The sequence below is a fragment of the Panicum hallii genome, chromosome 6, assembly GCF_002211085.1.
Source record: "Panicum hallii strain FIL2 chromosome 6, PHallii_v3.1, whole genome shotgun sequence".
Taxonomy (NCBI): Eukaryota; Viridiplantae; Streptophyta; class Magnoliopsida; order Poales; family Poaceae; genus Panicum; species Panicum hallii.
In genome coordinates, this window is record NC_038047.1 from 14752408 (window position 1) to 14768663 (window position 16256).

General features: G+C 45.7%; 2 protein-coding genes across 4 annotated transcripts; one reads left to right on the top strand and one right to left on the bottom strand.

The window, feature by feature from the left end:
• The first annotated feature begins 644 nt into the window (after nt 1–644).
• Nucleotides 645–6202, top strand: LOC112898612 (protein ROOT INITIATION DEFECTIVE 3-like). 2 transcript variants are annotated; one of them, XM_025966965.1, is made up of 9 exons: nt 645–916; nt 1002–1115; nt 2085–2212; nt 2291–2429; nt 2588–2787; nt 4260–4387; nt 4926–5119; nt 5200–5395; nt 5599–6202. In XM_025966965.1, the coding sequence occupies exons 1-8, from the start codon at nt 695–697 to the stop codon at nt 5356–5358; spliced, it is 1284 nt and encodes a 427-aa protein (XP_025822750.1). In that variant the 5' UTR covers nt 645–694; the 3' UTR covers nt 5359–5395; nt 5599–6202. The 2 variants fall into 2 exon arrangements, with proteins under 2 accessions (XP_025822750.1, XP_025822751.1); XM_025966966.1 differs by having other exon boundaries at nt 5203–5395.
• Nucleotides 6203–8262: 2060 nt separating this feature from the next.
• LOC112897057 (reticulon-like protein B21) lies at nt 8263–15011 on the bottom strand. Of its 2 annotated transcripts, none has more exons than XM_025965245.1 (13): nt 13685–15011; nt 13545–13586; nt 13400–13471; nt 13235–13300; nt 13070–13138; nt 12925–12990; nt 12776–12847; nt 12544–12646; nt 12339–12413; nt 12060–12222; nt 11838–11907; nt 11421–11486; nt 8263–8843 (listed from the first exon to the last, which is right to left on the bottom strand). In XM_025965245.1, the coding sequence occupies exons 1-13, from the start codon at nt 15006–15008 to the stop codon at nt 8443–8445; spliced, it is 2589 nt and encodes an 862-aa protein (XP_025821030.1). In that variant the 5' UTR covers nt 15009–15011; the 3' UTR covers nt 8263–8442. The 2 variants fall into 2 exon arrangements, with proteins under 2 accessions (XP_025821030.1, XP_025821031.1); XM_025965246.1 differs by having other exon boundaries at nt 13400–13468; nt 13685–15010.
• Nucleotides 15012–16256: the final 1245 nt, after the last annotated feature.

Sequence of the window (16256 nt, forward strand, 5' to 3'; positions counted from 1 at the left end):
TCACCAAACAGGTTTTAGCTTTCTCACAGTCTACAACCTACAACAGTTTTTCCACGGCTCACAGCTACTTTTTTAGAAGGCATAGCTCAACCAAACACACCTTCTTCGGTGTAGTCAATCAACTGCGAACTAGCTCAACTGGTAAGGATATTTGTAGCAGTAGATCTTACCTATCCATATTCGAGTTCTCGATCCGTTTTAAAAAATATTCGGTATAGGTGTTTGTATTTTTTAAATTTATTTTAGAATTTAACTGGCACTACTCTTTTAGTGTGGTAGGCGATGTGGCTGTTGACAACGAGGTGATTGTGGTAACTTTATCAATCTCAAGAATCCGTCGGCTCATGCTCTCATAGGTGCTCATAGTGGTAAGTTTATGTATTCGTAGGGGTCGTCTCGGTCTCTTAGTGGTGATTATAGAGGTAAGGTTGTGTGTATTTATAAATGTGAGTGTATATGCATGCATGTATGTGAGCATCTGCGTATGTACTGTTTTTTTGTTAGCAATCAACTGGATTTATTCCTTGAAAAGAAAATCTACTTGATTTATTTACATATAAAAAGTTTAACTTATTTTGACCGTTGGATTAGTTCAAGTCAAGGAAACGTCTCCTTTCCCCTATAGCATATCGGCTCGCCGGCGTCGCCGGCCCCCGAACCGTGACACAAAACCCTAAACCCCTCTCCTCTGCTCATGGCGCCGCCGCCGCCGAAACAGCTTGTGTTGGCCGCGTCCTCCGCGGACGCCGGTGTGGCCGCCTGGGACCTCCGCACCGGCGCGGAGGAAATCCGCCACCGCCCCTGCGCCTCCCGCCCTCGCGCGCTCGCCTCGGTCGCCGACCGCTTCCTCGCCGCTGCACAGGCCCCTCCCGCTGGCGGAAACTCCGGCACCGTCCACTTCTACCACTGGGACAAGGTAAGCCCCCTCCGCGCAAAGCACCGAACGGCGCCCTGGAACTCCTGTCTCTGACCCGTGGCGTGTTTATTGGCTTCGATTGCAGCCGCAGGTGGCCGTCAAGAGCTTCCCCGCTGAGCCGATACGCGCTCTTCTTGCGGACCAGGAGGGGAGCTACCTCATTGGCGGTGGCAGCAATGGCAACTTATTCCTTTGGGAGGTGAGGGCATTCTGGTTTCTTGCTGATGGGTGTAAGAGTTGGTATTGTCGGTTGCTATCTGCGCTTTCGTTTGAGGTTGATGTGAAATGTATGCTGTGTGCTTGTTTGGTGAGATGGTCTGAAATAGATGCCCCTAGGTGGTGGATAATCAAAATTGAACAAGGGGCTCGTGTTCAAGTTGGTTCTGAAAAATAGTTGGGGTTGTTCAGCTTAGCAATATGTCTCCATTAAAATTAGTTTTATTTCTTAGAACCTTTTTTTTTCTCATTGCTTGTTTTGTGCTGCGCTGTACATAATGGTGAAGGAATGTGCGTTACAGGTGCTACAATTTTGAACTTCATTTATGATTCAGTCTGGCATTACCTTGTCTTATGTTGAAGTTCGCACCTGTTCTGTGTTAATGTTATGATTCAGGAGCTACTGACAACGCCATATGTCAACAGATTTGCCCAATTGGTGCTAAAAGCTTTAACGGACACACCAGAAACCATGTTATTAAAATACATGGCATTTGCATATATACCAGTTTAAAATTTCATGATTAATGAAATGCAACTAGGTGGTTTACCCCATGTGTCTCTCGATGACATGTTCCAAACAGCATGATGTATTTTTCCTTTTCTTTCCCATTTTTTCTACTGGGCATTGATATTTAAGAGTAAGTTCAGATAAAACATACAGTATAATCCATGCTTTTGTTTCAAAGTTGTGTGAAATATTTGGCTTGTTTTCTCAGTGCATTTTACATATATTATGTGATAATTATTTATTTTCCCTGTTTGCTGGTGTCTTATGTGCCCTATTTGTTGGGTTCTGTTGTAGTTTATGTTATGTGCCTGATCCATCCACCATTTTTATCGTTAAAGTTCAACATTGTCTGTTCTATGTGTGTGATCAATAGAACACCTTTGTAGTTAATGTTGGGAACTCTTCCAGCTTAAATGACTTTCTTTTGATGCTGCTGTATAGGTGGCTAGTGGAGAGCTTCTCCACACATGGCATGCGCACTATCGTGCTGTTAGGTGCCTCGCGCTTTATGACTATCTGCTTGTCTCAGGATCAGAAGATGGAAGCGTCAAAGTTTGGGATCTGATCACGTATGTATGTTCAACGTGGTTACATTGGGTAGCTATTTTTGTATAGTCTCTAACTGAGTTTACTTCTGTTGTTTACAGGGTGCTTGATGAGCAGTCAAGGTTGGAGGCCCAGACACCATACCTCTACAGTTTCAATCAGCATGCACTGCCTGTAACTGATATTGCTTGTTTCCTTGGAGCAATTGCTGTATCTTCTTCAGAAGATCGAACCTGCAAAGTGCGTAAGCGACTCCATTGTCTTAAATTGAATGCTATGCAGGACTGTTGTCTATTTGTTCCTATTTTTTTAAACTATTCTGTGTACATTATTTACCTAGTAACATCCCGGGCTAATTATTTGCATCATTTGCTGTTGCATTTCTTTTTTTTCCCCAGATCTGGAGTTTATCTGAGGGTAGGATGCTAAGAAGCATTCCATTCCCTAGTAGCATTGATTCTGTAGCACTAGACCCAAGAAGTCATGTTTTCTATGCTGGTGGTAGAGATGGAAAGATATATGTTACTGCTATGGGTGTTGATATCAGTTCTCATGGTGGTGATGAGTCATCTATTCTTGGCGCTTTGGATGACCAAAGGTTTGCCTGCTTCTAGTTTTTCATCAGTAGTTACTCTCCTGTTACTCTGAACAAATTCATTATTTAGCTCCAAAGTGCTAAGATTTCGTTTAGGTTATGCTGGTTTGAAATTCTCATGTATGATTAACATTTAACCAATTGTTTGCGTACAAGTAGTCAAGTAATACATTTTTTGTTCTATATTTCTGATATTTATTCAACTGCTATGCAGATTGTGATAATGCAATTTGTTTTGCTGCACGTAAATGTGTAAGAAAACAGTTAGACCTGAGCTTACAGTTCCATCTAACAGTTTTAGATAATTTGTCAAAATGTGTTGAAGGTGAAAATAGTAATCGATATAAAAGATCAAAACTAGTACTCCGTCCGTTCCAAATTATAGGTCGTTTTGGCTTTTCTAGATACATAGTTTTTCCTATGTATCTAGACATAATGTATAGTTAGGTGCATAACAATTACTATGTATCTAGAAAAGTTAAAACAACCTATAATTTGGAACGGAGGGAGTATTTAACTAAAACACCTAACATCTTTTCATCTGCCCTCTCATTCCCCAAGTTGAGCTGTATCTTCTTGACTTTTGCTAACATAAAAGGGATACTTTTCCCAATATTGTGGCCTGTGACCATTGTAGAGCCATGGATACCCAGAGTCCCAGACTAATGCCTGCATGTTTGCTTGCAGCCTCAAGCTCGCCGTCACAAGCCAAGCAGACAAATATGACCTAGGGCCAGAGCCGACTGACATATAACTGTAGCCTGTAGATGGTATTTTGAAAGTATGAAAGTTAAAAGGATTTTCTGGATGCCCTTTAATTTATTATGGTATCGTGTAGATTTGCTGTGGGGATATTGTACATATAAGTCTATGGATATGACCATTTACTATAATACGTATCACTAGGGATTTCGGAAATCTTTGTTCTTGGAGATTACTGTGCTGGTGTACCATCCCCTATATGAAATTCCCTGAGATAATCAATAACCAGTTAAACCCATGAGATAATCATTGACCAGTTAAAAGAACATGACCTCCTATATTTACCCATGGCCCATGGGAAGCACTTGGATTGTGGGCATAGCTGTCAGTTGTGACAAGATTCCCTATCTTCAACCTTTGCTTTAGAGTCGAGCGGACTAAAAAATTCAATGTTGGGAACGTCCAGGTTGCTTATATTATTTACAGTGACCCATAAATGTATATAATACTTGCAATTAACTTTTAATGAAAGGATTCTCTGTTTGATCTGTTTCACTGTTGCTCCACTGCTTAGAAACTACATGTAGGCAGGAAACTAGTCTTGACAGTTTTTTTTAGGTAGTGATTGATCTCCACTATCTTTATGCCTTGATAATGAAATTTGTTTGCAGTTACTTTCTCTGTTTAAATTGGATTGCTACAATGTTAAATTCCTAGAATTTGTGGGGTGAGATCTATTAAGTTAATTCTGGTAATTTGTTTAATTGATACAGCAAGGCAGTAACAAGCTTGGCATCAAGCACAGATGGACTTGTACTAGTTTCTGGATCTGAGGATGGTAATGTTCGGGTGTGGGATACTAGAAGTCAGCAAGTAACCCGAAAATTCAAACACTCCCAAGGTTCTACTCTTTAATTTTACATCATGAAGACTATGTTCATACTGAAAACCTTCTGTCTTGAAGTTGTATCTAATGTACTTTCTTCCCACATAAACTTAAGGATCACATATTTTGCTGGTACACTCAATAGGGAAAATATGTCTTTTTGCCTGTCGCTAGTTTCCAGTCCAACCAGACGGTATCTGCTGCACGATGTATGGTCCTTGTGTTTGGTGAATGGTGATACTTTGTCTAGGCTGCATTCCATCAATCAATCATAAGCTCAAAAAATCTTGACTATAACTGAAACATGAACTCTGGACTGCTAAAGTTTGTTTCCATGAGTTTACACATTTAAGTTTCATGACTCATGGTAAAATTTTTGTTTAGTCTTTTGCAGTAAGCTTACATATTAGGAAAGTTGAGTGTAAAACTATTCTATGGCCATGTTTTTTAGGATATCAAAATGTACTGAGGCGATACTTTTTTGTATTTAATTTTTTACCATGTTTTCCGAAGGTACATACTATTGAGGTCTGATAATATAATTGTTTGGCAGGTCCAGTAACCAATGTTCTGATAGTAGCGCCAAAACGAGTAAACCTGCCCCCACTGCACCCATTGCGTAAAGTTTGCTCAGCAAATGGTGAAGTTGAACCACGTGCTGTAATTCTGCCTCGGCCTGAAAATGATGTTCCTATTCATGGAAATCGAACCTCAATTTTTATGGAGCACTACTTGGATGAACTTCAGGTTGGCTGATTTTGCTTTGTCTCTTATTTGATACTTCGATATTTCCTTCTGTTGCATCTTATCATTCTATTTTGGTGCAGAAGTATGGTGGTTCTTCCATGCTATTTGATTCTGGTCTGAACACTCAGAATTGCGCAGCGAACCAACAAGGGACAGAATGGAGAGGTAGATACTTGGAGTTGCAGGATCTCTTTGTGCATGAGGTCCTCGATCAGATGCCGTCCTCTAGGAACCCATGATACCATGCAACCGGATGCACTTTTGTAACTGAGATGAGTAAGTGCATCTTATTTTTAACCTTCTAGTTAATCATAGAGATCATTAAGAAATCCCAGAGGTTCTCCCTGAATTTTGTGTACATTTCAATTATCGTAATTTCAGTAGTGTATGGTTGCATAATCATAGAGGCATTCATGTTTTCTCACTAATCCTGAAAGCGTATTGCACGTCTAATGCATGTTGTGCTGCTTCTTTTTCAGCCATGGATTTTTTTTTCAAACATGTAGCACAGGATCAAATTGGTTGCTATTCAATTTCAAAAGCAGGAAGTCCATGGATGTCAGTCTTACAGATGAGCTCTTTGGAGTAATGAATCTGGTAGCTGTGGGTGTAATTTTACTGTGATCCATGAATTGTTGAGATATGGCTGATTTTTAGAACAGTATCAGGAATATAATAATCATAAAATGGTGCAAAGATGGGCCAAATCTGGGAGTTATCCTGAAAGGGTGGATATAAATTAAGACAGATCTGAAGTAGTTTAAAATGATGCGGTAGTGAATCATTGGGAGCTGTTAGCACTCGAACTCCATCCATGGAACTATCGCATTGTACATCCCAGACCTAGAACGAAGTAAATCAGCCAGCCTAGTGCAAATACTGGTAGCCAGTCTCCTTCGAATTAGTTTATTTTGGTGGTCAAAATTGGCCAAAATGGGGGCCACCAATTTGGCTTGGCTACGACTCTTTGGTGGAACTACAGCAAGGTGCTGTTTGGGTATGAGAATGTAAACGCAACTGTAATGGAATTGATTACCGCTGTGACCTGAAAACAGTAATGAATTCCTGCGATTGTTTGGTGCTCATCTGATAATGGAAAGGGAAGCGGCCGGTGAACAAAGTGCCAGGCGCGAGCGATGGGGGATTGACCAATCGGGAGAAGCGCATGCAGAAATTAGCCTTTGAACTACACGGGATGCGGTTCCACGGTATCGTGTTACGGAGCACCCCAAGCAAACAAGAAAGAAACAATGTTATCCGTTTGCACCGTAATCTCCCGGAGCAAATTGGGCGAACCAAACACTACATTAGATGCCAAGCTTTAGCATGGTAACCAGGAGGCTCTGGCTTGTTTCTGCTTGCAGGTTTGGAGGATCCGATTTTGCTACTGTATGAAATATTTGCTAGAAGCTGGAGCCATGGATCAGAACTATTTTAGGAGAAGCCCGGAGAGCCCTCCGACCTCTCAAATGGGCTTTTAGTGGCATGTGGACGCCTCAGAGCAACTCCAGCAATAGCCTAAACTAGAATCCTACTTCTTCTTATTTTATTTTCTGGGGTTTTAGTTTTTACTCGCAAGTCCAACACCAGCCCTTTGAACCCCTAATTTTATTATTATAGATGGGCCCTACCCACCAGTGTCTAACCTTTTTATTTTATTCCGAACACACCTCCTTCCTCGCATCTCTCTCCCGTACCCTTCTCCCTCCGCCGCCTCGCATCTTTCTTTTTGCAGCACCCCTCTCCCTCCACCGCCTGCGCTCGCCACTCTACTGGCCAAAACGGGTTGCCCGCCCCTCCACCAACCACGTGCCCCAGCGGCATCGGCGCTGGAGGCTGCCTCCTCCCTCCTCCAAGGTCCGTGCTCCATCTCCCCTGCTCGATTTGGCGGAGGATCTCGGAGAAGGAGCTCGATCCTGGCAGCCCGCCGGTCGCAGGGAGCTCAAGCACTACGATGTTGGCTGAGGCGACCTCGGGTGCGGCACTTGATTTGGACCGCCGCCTGCTCGATCTGCTCGGAGAAGGTAGATGCGAGCTCCCTGCGGTGAATCCCTACGAGGGGTGGTCGGGGGCACCGGAGCAACGTTATACAGGCTTGCGGTAGCACACGCATGCTCGAACTCGGGGCAACGACAGCCGACGGGCAGATCTGAGCTCCAGGTAGCATGCGTGCACGAGCTCGGGAGCAGCTGCGCGGGTGCTCGAGCTCGAGGGTGGCAACAGGGTGCTGCAGCTAGGGGGCGGCGATGGCGGGGTGCCGCAGCTCGGGGGCGGCAGAGTTGCCCGAGCTTAGGGGCGGGGGCGGTGGGAGCTGGAGCTCGGGGACGGCGGCGGCAGGGGTGCCGCGGCTCAGTGAGGAAGAAAAACAGTTGAAAAAAAAAGTAGGGGCCTCCCTCCCCACCCGTGGGTGAATAGGCTCAAGTGGTGAATTTGGGGTCTTCTCTACTTTAGGGATTTTAGCAGGGGCTCTGCTGGAGTAGTATTTTTTTTCATATAGTTCCTACTTTTTGAGTAAGGGTTCAACGAGGGATCTTTCTTGGAGTTGTTTTTAGTGGCAATTTATTATCAATTCAAACATAGCACGAATATCTTAATTAATTTGTTTAGTTTGAAATCTTGAGGCTGAAGGGATATTTTTTTTAGTATAGGACTAAACTGGCCTCTATATCCACCACAGCCAAACATTCCGAGAGCTATAAACTTTAAATGAGGAATTTCAAAACACTAAGAAAGAAAGCTATAAGACAAAAAAGCTAGGGACTTCTTTTTCGCTTCAACCTTGTAATATCTTCGCACAACACCAATTTATCGTATCTCTTGTCTGTTTAGAAATTTAAAGTTCATATTCTTTGTTACTCGTCAATTCTTTTCATGTAAATCTCCGTTTTACATATGGGTGTGAGGAGATATTGAAAGGAGTGACATCACAAGGTGTCACTCCCTTCAACGCCGGCATAATACCATATAAGAATACCCTTAGGCGGTTACCGTAGCACCCGACGATACCACGAATCTATAAATAGGATATTAGTAAAGTCTCAAAAGGAGAAAATCGGCGCAAAAAGAGTCGTATTCCCGGCCGCGCGAGGCTAGGCTCCGATTTCTCCCTGACCTCCCCGGAGCCGCCTCCAAATGAGCGTAACTGATGTGTTGTATAGGTATAGACGCCTTTTTATTATTTCCTGCCAATTGCGAAATGTCCTTGAAACAACACACCCGGACCACACCTCGCCCCGGTGTCTATCACGTGATCGACAACAACGTTGTAGCCTAGAAAAACAACCCAGCAAAGCCAGCCTTCTGAATCTCATTATTCCTACCGGTCACCTTGGCTGGATGCCACCCCTCACCCTCAGCCTCTCCCTGGCGAACTCGCCGGAGACTGGCGCTCGTCTATGCCGCGGTACCGCCGCCGTCCCGAACACCTTGGCCTCGCCCTGGGCCCTGGACGGACTAGGTTTCGCCGCCGGCTCTTCGCTGTGCGGCTCATCGTCTGCTTCCGCTTCCTCCACAGCGGCGCCGCCATCCTCCACCGTGCTGCTCCAGCCGAACTCCACCATGCGCTGCTGGTACAGTTTCATGGCCACCAGCAGCATGAAGACCGCCCAGACGCGCGCCACCGTCGAGGAGACGTTCCAGACGAGGGTGAAGATTGCCGCCACCACCGCCTTCTTGTGGGAGCACGACTCCCAGGCGTCCCTGAACCTCTCCAGCCAAAACTTGCCTGCACGCCAAAAAAGTTAGCACTAAACTACACAATCGCAACCAAAAAAGCTATGAACATATGTCCTAGAACATTTTTTGTTGCTCTTATTGTAGTCTGTCCTTCGTGGATGGATCAGGAGAGGTGCCAAATCATGCTCAACTGATTGCTGTTTGCTTCATGCCTGGTCAGAAAGGCTGCTGACGTGCTTTGCCCATGCTATCATGGAATGGGGCTAGACACTATGATTAAGGCCGGACAAGTGAAAGTAGCAGTAGGGTCTAAGTGCTAGTGCCCTGTTATCATGAATAAAGAGAAGATAACAAGGAACTAAGCATAAAGTTCCCTGCATTGTTTCTTTTCCTGAACCTACTTTTTCATATTTTTTCTTGTTGACGGAGATAACAGAAGAAAGTTATGTTTGATTCTGCCATTAACATGAAGCAGTATGATAGGGTCAAATAGAATGAGGAGGAACTGAGGAAGAAACGAGATGCAATTATGGTTGCGGACAGTGACGAGCTATCTAACATCTTCGCTCATTGACGCCATCAGACTTTGATGACTGATAGATGACTACATGTGGCAGAATCACAGGAATTCTCTATCACAATCAACTACCTCGTCACATGATGTTTACCACTTTGTTATGGCCCTAATTGGTGCGGATGCCAAAAGGTTGCTTCAAATAAAGCCCAAAAACAGCATTAGTTAAAAGAATCAAAGTGGCAGATGTGGTAGCACAACAAACATCACACGGAGAACATCGTGATCTTGTGTGGTTGTTAATATGACATGCAAACTTCAGCGAGTAGTAAGTATGTCACGCACGACTCACGAGCCTGTATTTGTTGTTTACTTTTGTGCGGGCTGAATGGCAGATGGGTTGGTGAGCAAACACCAAACAGATGACCCTACATACAGAGGGGATCAGGGGACAGCTAACGAGGATGGGAGACCAGATCTAGGATGTGAAATATGTTTGCAGGTGAGTGTTTCATGAGCCTACGCTACAACTGCAAAAGCCAAAAGGATGAAGCTAGGAAGCTTCAGTACTGACAGTACATAGCATGCCTTGTGGGTGAAAGTATCCTAGAAGAACAGTATTTTCATAGTCTTGCTAGCAAAGAAATTTTGGCACTGCAGTTCCATCCTGTGAATAAGCTAGCATTCTATAGTGTTGAGTGGCAGACGTAATGCATTAGTGTTGTGAGTGCAGATTAAACAAGTCACAAATTTATTAGTATCATAAGTTTGTGTTTAAAGAGCTATGATCCAAGCAGAAAAGTCTAGAGTAGGTTTTAATTATAACATCAGCAAAAATGTATTCCCCCAAGATTGACAAGGTGGCCAGAGTGACACACCCGAGCACTTGCTTTACGTGTAGCTACTATTGTCCTATCCACGAAAAGTAATTTTAACATGGTTTTGTTACTAAATCAGTCCTTGGTGAGTCGTGGCACCAGTGATGAGGATGAACACTAGTCGTTTGGAAAGATTCCCGCTTACTTTTTCGCCCCATGAATGGTTACGGAAAGAAAAGGACACAAGGAGGTGTGGGCCACAAGGGACAGCATCTTTTTTTTTTTTTTGAAGTAAAAAGGGTCAGCATCTATCAGCTTCATGCCGTTCGAGCATGGGCCACGGCGTCAAATGACAATCAAGCCCTGCTTGACCACGCCACACATCGCACGTGCAAAAGGTAAGGGGAATAACCGTGCCCGCTCCTCCTCCAACGCGAAAGTTACAAGAGCTAATGTACTTTGTCTCGGATCTGAAAAAATGACTGATTTACTTTTACCTACCGAGAGTAACAATACTAGGCCTAGGTTAAGAATGCAAACAAGTCATGATTCTCCTCGAAGATCTTAAACATTAAGCATAGGTCAAATCATTCTTCTTTTATACATCATACTGTTGTCTGAATATAAGGATCAAAGATGCTCTAATAAAGTGGCATAGAACTTATTATATTGCTCTGCTATTTCCAAATTTCTAGTTTTAATATACATGTTCCTCTTGGGTTAAATTTGGAACCATACGATTTGGTTGAATGCATACCATGACTCAGAAGAAGCAAGGCAAAGAAGTCACATTCAGATGAGGACTGCTCAGAAGTCAGAAGTCAGAACCAGAAGCGCAAGGCATTTTATTATATTGGAGTACTACCAATGTGGACGTATGTATGTGTGCCGTCCCACAAACCTATGTGCCTAACATTCACAAAAATTCTTCTGTCCTATACTCCAGAATTTACCTTGTTCATAATTACCCGGCCAGTGGCTACTACGGTACTACCTATACACATGCTCATGTGCCTTGGGGGACCAGTAAAAGTGAAAAAGTGTGTACCACGGTTATAGAGGAGAAAACTTGGATCCAACACCAAAATTCTAGTAAAAACAAAGAATCCATGGTTGAGAAAACGGGGGTTCCAAGTTAGAATAGCTGACTAGCCGCTCCAGCGAACAGTAGAAATATAGTGGGGCCATTTATCAGTGACTGGGTTCAGTGTTCTAGAACATGTTTGTCGTGTTCATGGCATTTTTGTTGTTGTGAACACTAGAGATGAAATGGAGAGCATTTTTTTTTACTTACCGTATCTTGCCAGCTGCGTGGAGTAAGAGGAGCACACCTTCGGGATGATGAAGACCCCAAAGAACACTGCACACACAAGGCAGACCAAAGGCACGAAAAGTCAGTGATTGCAGTGGTTCTCCATGTACCTTTAGCTGTACATGTAAAGATGCTGATGCTCCTGGTCCCAAACATGCATTCCAATGGTTAAAGTTACGGCTGCATCATAACTGTAGAAACTGTTTCCTACGGAGTGTTCATGAAATCCCCATGGCTGTGAGTTCTGAGTTCAGAAACATTTTTTTTTTCTTGTTGAAATGAAGAAACAAAAGAGGCTCTCAGAGTTTACTGAGACGAGTGATAGATGTTACATAGATGGTGATGCATGTATTGTTACATAGATGGTGATGCATGTATTGTTTGCTCTATGGTACTTACCCAGTTTGGCCAGGGTCCAGAGGGTGACAAAGTTGCCACACCGGGCCATCGCAAACAGTAGCAATGCCAGCTGCAGACCAGAGCACATGTGTCCCCTTGTCAGTACAAATCCAGAGATGTCCAATCTATGCCAGATACTACGTTCCAGCAGAGGTAGCCAGGTACAATGTTTTTTGCCTAATATTCACAGGAACACACCAGATATCTTTCTTTGGGTTTTACCTTCATGGTGGTCGCAGGCTCGCCAGAGAAGAGAGACCTCAGATTCAGGAGCACCTCATTGATGTACGGCAGCACCAGCCTGAGCAGCCAGATGGCCTCCTCTTCCCCAACTAGGTAGCACCTCTCGCTGTCTCTCTCATCATCACAGTCCACAGTTTCACCTCTGAATTTTTGGAGCGGTGACAAGTCATGGTTAATGACAGAAGAATCTATCTACGGTTCTTGGAAAAGAAGAATCTATCTATCTATGCAGGTAATTTGAAGATACTAGGATTTTACCTGTTCAGTATGGACTTGCGCAGGAACCTTAGGCCAAGGTAGATTAATCCTGCATATGACGCTGCCGTGATTGTGCTGCAGAATTCAGAAGTTTGGCAGAGAAGGTTATTACGTCACTGCTGTCACATTTTGTTTTTGTCAACGCTTTTAGATTCAGGTAAATTCAAGAGTGACAGGTCCAGTAAATATTTGAACAGTGAGTTACTTGAAATTTAGGTCTTTGGCATAGGAGGAGGAGATGAGCAAGAAAGTCCCTAATCCAAACACCAGTGCAGACTTTGACACATCTCTCCACATCACCAAATTCACTGGGCCACAATAAATGAAAGAGAAGAGCCATCAATCATTGATTCTCTGAAGTAGCATACCAAAAATTCATTGTGTTCTAAGAGAAAGAACATATCAAATTGGTTGTCAAAGAGGCTAATAACCATTACCGATGTTTTGCATTCTTTCATGGCTTCTGCTGGGTTGAGACGGCCTACCTTGAATCTCCTCATACTCTTCAACTTCAAGGAAAGAAAAAAAAAACTTCAGTTAACCAGAAAATAGCAAAGCATGACGAAGAAGAACTAATGCTACTCACCGGGAGGAGTGCTGACAGGCTCTTGCTTCGGAATCCGGCGACCGATAGCGGGCAAAGCTTTCTTCTCTGAATAAGTCAGGGAACTGCTCAAATAACAAATAGACTGCTGTTATGTTCTCTGAACTTTTTTAAAAAACAAAGTTACCTGGAGAAGGTTTTGCGGGCTCGAAGTTCGTCATGCGGTGAACTATGATCGGTGTCGTCGTCTTCTCCACTGCATTTGGGGATGTTCGAAGGAACTTTAGGTGATGTGAGACAAAATATTGACCTTAATTAGCATGAGCTTTGCATCTGATTATGAGGAATTCACCAGGAGGAGGGGTCATGGGCTCCGGGTTGATTGCTCGGAGATCGATGGAGGAAGCTAATTTCTTCTCTGAATTATTCAAGATCCATTAATTCCATTGCAACCGAAAATGCAAAAAAAAGAGAGGAAAAAACGGACGTGAGTCAAGACTGAAGAGTAGAAATTCACCTGGAGGCGGCTTCACTGGCTCTGGGTTGGCCGCTCTCTCGTCTTCCACCGACAGCGTCGACTTGATCCCTGCTACATTAACAGGAGTCCATTGGAAGACAAGAACAACAATCTGGGAAAAAGTTGTTCTGAATTTTCGTCTCACCTTTTGTCGGTGGCTCGAGATCTTGGCCGTCGTCATCGTCCACTGCAACCGGGGAACAATCGAGGAGCACAGTCACATTAGTTGATCGAGAAACGAATCTGGCAACGACAGTGGTAGGAGGGCAGCTACTGATTCCTTGCCTTGGTGCCGAGCAGTTTCGTCGTTGTCAATGGCCATGTGATCCTGATCCAGCATCTCCTTCTCCTCCTCCTCCGCCTCGAGCTCCTCGTCGTCTAATCCGTCGACGTCGTCGTCCAACTCCTCCTCTGGTTCCTCCTCCGCTTGGGCCTTGTGCACCTCGACGACCAGCACCTCCTTGACCTCCCCAACAGCGGCCGCCGTGGGCGCAATCTTCTTCTCGGGCGTGGTGACCCTTGCCACAGCCCGCCTCGCTACCACCGCGGTGGTTGTGGTGGTCGTCGTGGTCGTATTCACGGCGGCCGCGGCGTCGGAGCGCGACTTGCGGAGGTCCCCGATCGCGGTGACCGGCTCGGACGCCTTCCAGTTGCGCCGCTTCTTCGCTGCCGCGGCCGCGCCGTTGCCCGCGCCGGCGTTCCCCTCGCTCTGGTTGCGGCGCAGGCGGCGGTACACCCGCATCCCCTCCTCGTCGGCGGGCTCGTCCCCGCCCCCGGCGCTGAAGACCCTGACGCCGCCCTTGACCTCGTCCATCCTCATCCGCGCCTCCCACACCGACGCCGACCCCGCGGGGGGCGCCGCCACCGCGCCCCGCACCGACACGCGCCTCCGGCCGCCGCTGGTGGTGGTACTACTAGCCGTGCCGCCGCCGCTCCCCTGTTGCTGCATTTTGTAGGTGCTCGGCTCCGCGCTCGTGCCGTGGGCTTGGTTGCTTGCGTTTGGAGGCTCCCCCTCCGGGTGCTCCCTTCTGGCGGCAGCTGCGGCCTGCGGGCTGTCCCCTTGGGAAATTCCTTCCCTGCTCTGCTCCTGCTGGCTTGCGCCGCACTCAAGGCCAGAGCAGGAGCAGAGAGGGAGGGGGATACCGGGCTGCGAGGAGCAGGGTGCGGCAGGCTTTACCGTTTTGAATCTGAGGGTCCTTTCCCCTTTTCCTTTTCTTCGGTGGTGGAAGAGGGTGGTGGGGCTGGAGGAGGGAGGGACGAGGATAGCTTTTGGTGCGGTGGGTAAGGCGAGCAGAGGGCGGCGGAGCGGAACGCAGGCGCCTCTCCGCTCTGCTCTGCTTTGGTCCGTTGAGGGTGGTGGTGCCGGCGGGTCGGGGCACAGTGCCGGCAGAGCAGCAGCGACCGGGGCAGGTGCCGCTTCGGGCCCGATCTTGGGGGGGGGGAGGGAGAGAGAACGAGAGAGAGGATGAGCAGCCACGCACTCGTATGAGGGAGGGGGAGGGACGGGGGAGGCGGCCGATGTGGCTGCGATTGTTTCCGTGCCCTGCGTTCCGCTCTGGTCACGCCGCCGCTGGGAGCATGGGAGGCGGAGGTGCCCCCGTGGGGGCATCAATTTCCGGGCTCGGGCCAGCCTTCCATCGGGGAGATCGGCCGGTTGCGCGCCTGCGCTGCAGATGCGCAGTCACGCAGGCACGGGCGGCGGGTGAGGTGGTGGCCCGTGACCGCGAGCCTGGGGCCGGTTGCGGCCGGCAGGTCGTGCTGACCCAACCAACCGGATGTCCAGCAGCGGGTGCCGCTCCGGTTCCCGATATTTGCGTTGCACGTACACGTTTGTTATATTTCGGTACGTAGGTTGCAAGTTTACTATATATGCTATACTGAGCACGTTCTCGAGACAAAAACGTGATTCTTTGCACATTTTTGGACAAACTGCCTGGAACTTCTCGGTGTGCAATTCAAAATAATTGTAACGTTGCTGGTCTTAAACGATGTGTTGCCTACAACTCTTTTCCCAGTTATATATAAATGAAATGAGCAATGACCCAAAATAAGATTCTCTTTTATCTTTTACCATCAATAGCGTGTTATACTTTTATGCGAGGACCTTCCAAGTTTCGGAGTTATAGGACAGCATCTCCAATAAATTACTCATACCTCGTACGTATAACACACACTCTCACCATTACATATAACTATTTTTGTATTTTTGGTAATGATTGCTGCAGCACACTACCAAAATCCAATCACCAAGGATAGAGTAGAGGGATGAATCCCCTTCATTTAGGTGAGAAAAAGGTGTGTTTCCGGTGATTACAAAAACTAATTTTTAGGTAATGGGGATTGAATTGGCAATCTGCTGGAGCACCTCCAATCACTGAAACATCAATTTTTTATATTGAAGAGAGATGAGTAATCTGTTGGAGATGCTCTAGTCAGTCAGGTTAAGGTTAAGGAGTGATCTTGCACATAGAAGATGCTTGGGTAGCAGCCATACACGAGGCAAAACTAAGGTAGGGTGCCACTGTACCAGGACTAGGACTTTTTTCATAGCTTTTTAGGACTATAAGCTTCTTCAATCCAAGGTGCACAATGAAGCCCACGCCTCCGCCTCTTCCTGGACTTTGATATCTGGGATATAAATGATCTAAAATCAAATGCACTTTCACATTTTAGAACAAAAACTGATATGATGCTCTATTGTTATTTTGGAATATTGAAAACGGAACTCTCTGTTCGGAGCGCATCGATAACGGTTAAAAAAATATTAAAATTATAAACATGACAAACAATACAACATGACACTAGCCATATATGTTTTTCAACTTAAACACAAACCAACACAAATTGAGATTTTTTG

Coding starts and splice junctions, on each gene's coding strand:
- LOC112898612 (XM_025966965.1), top strand. CDS start 695: ATGGCGCCGCCGCCGCCGAAACAGCTTGTGTTGGCCGCGTCCTCCGCG. Junction 2,430..2,587: donor CAGAAGATCGAACCTGCAAA/GTGCGTAAGCGA, acceptor TTTTTTCCCCAG/ATCTGGAGTTTATCTGAGGG. Junction 5,120..5,199: donor ACTACTTGGATGAACTTCAG/GTTGGCTGATTT, acceptor ATTTTGGTGCAG/AAGTATGGTGGTTCTTCCAT.
- LOC112897057 (XM_025965245.1), bottom strand. CDS start 15,008: ATGCCCCCACGGGGGCACCTCCGCCTCCCATGCTCCCAGCGGCGGCGT. Junction 13,301..13,399: donor GCCAGTGAAGCCGCCTCCAG/GTGAATTTCTAC, acceptor TGAATAATTCAG/AGAAGAAATTAGCTTCCTCC. Junction 12,991..13,069: donor GCCCGCAAAACCTTCTCCAG/GTAACTTTGTTT, acceptor TGACTTATTCAG/AGAAGAAAGCTTTGCCCGCT.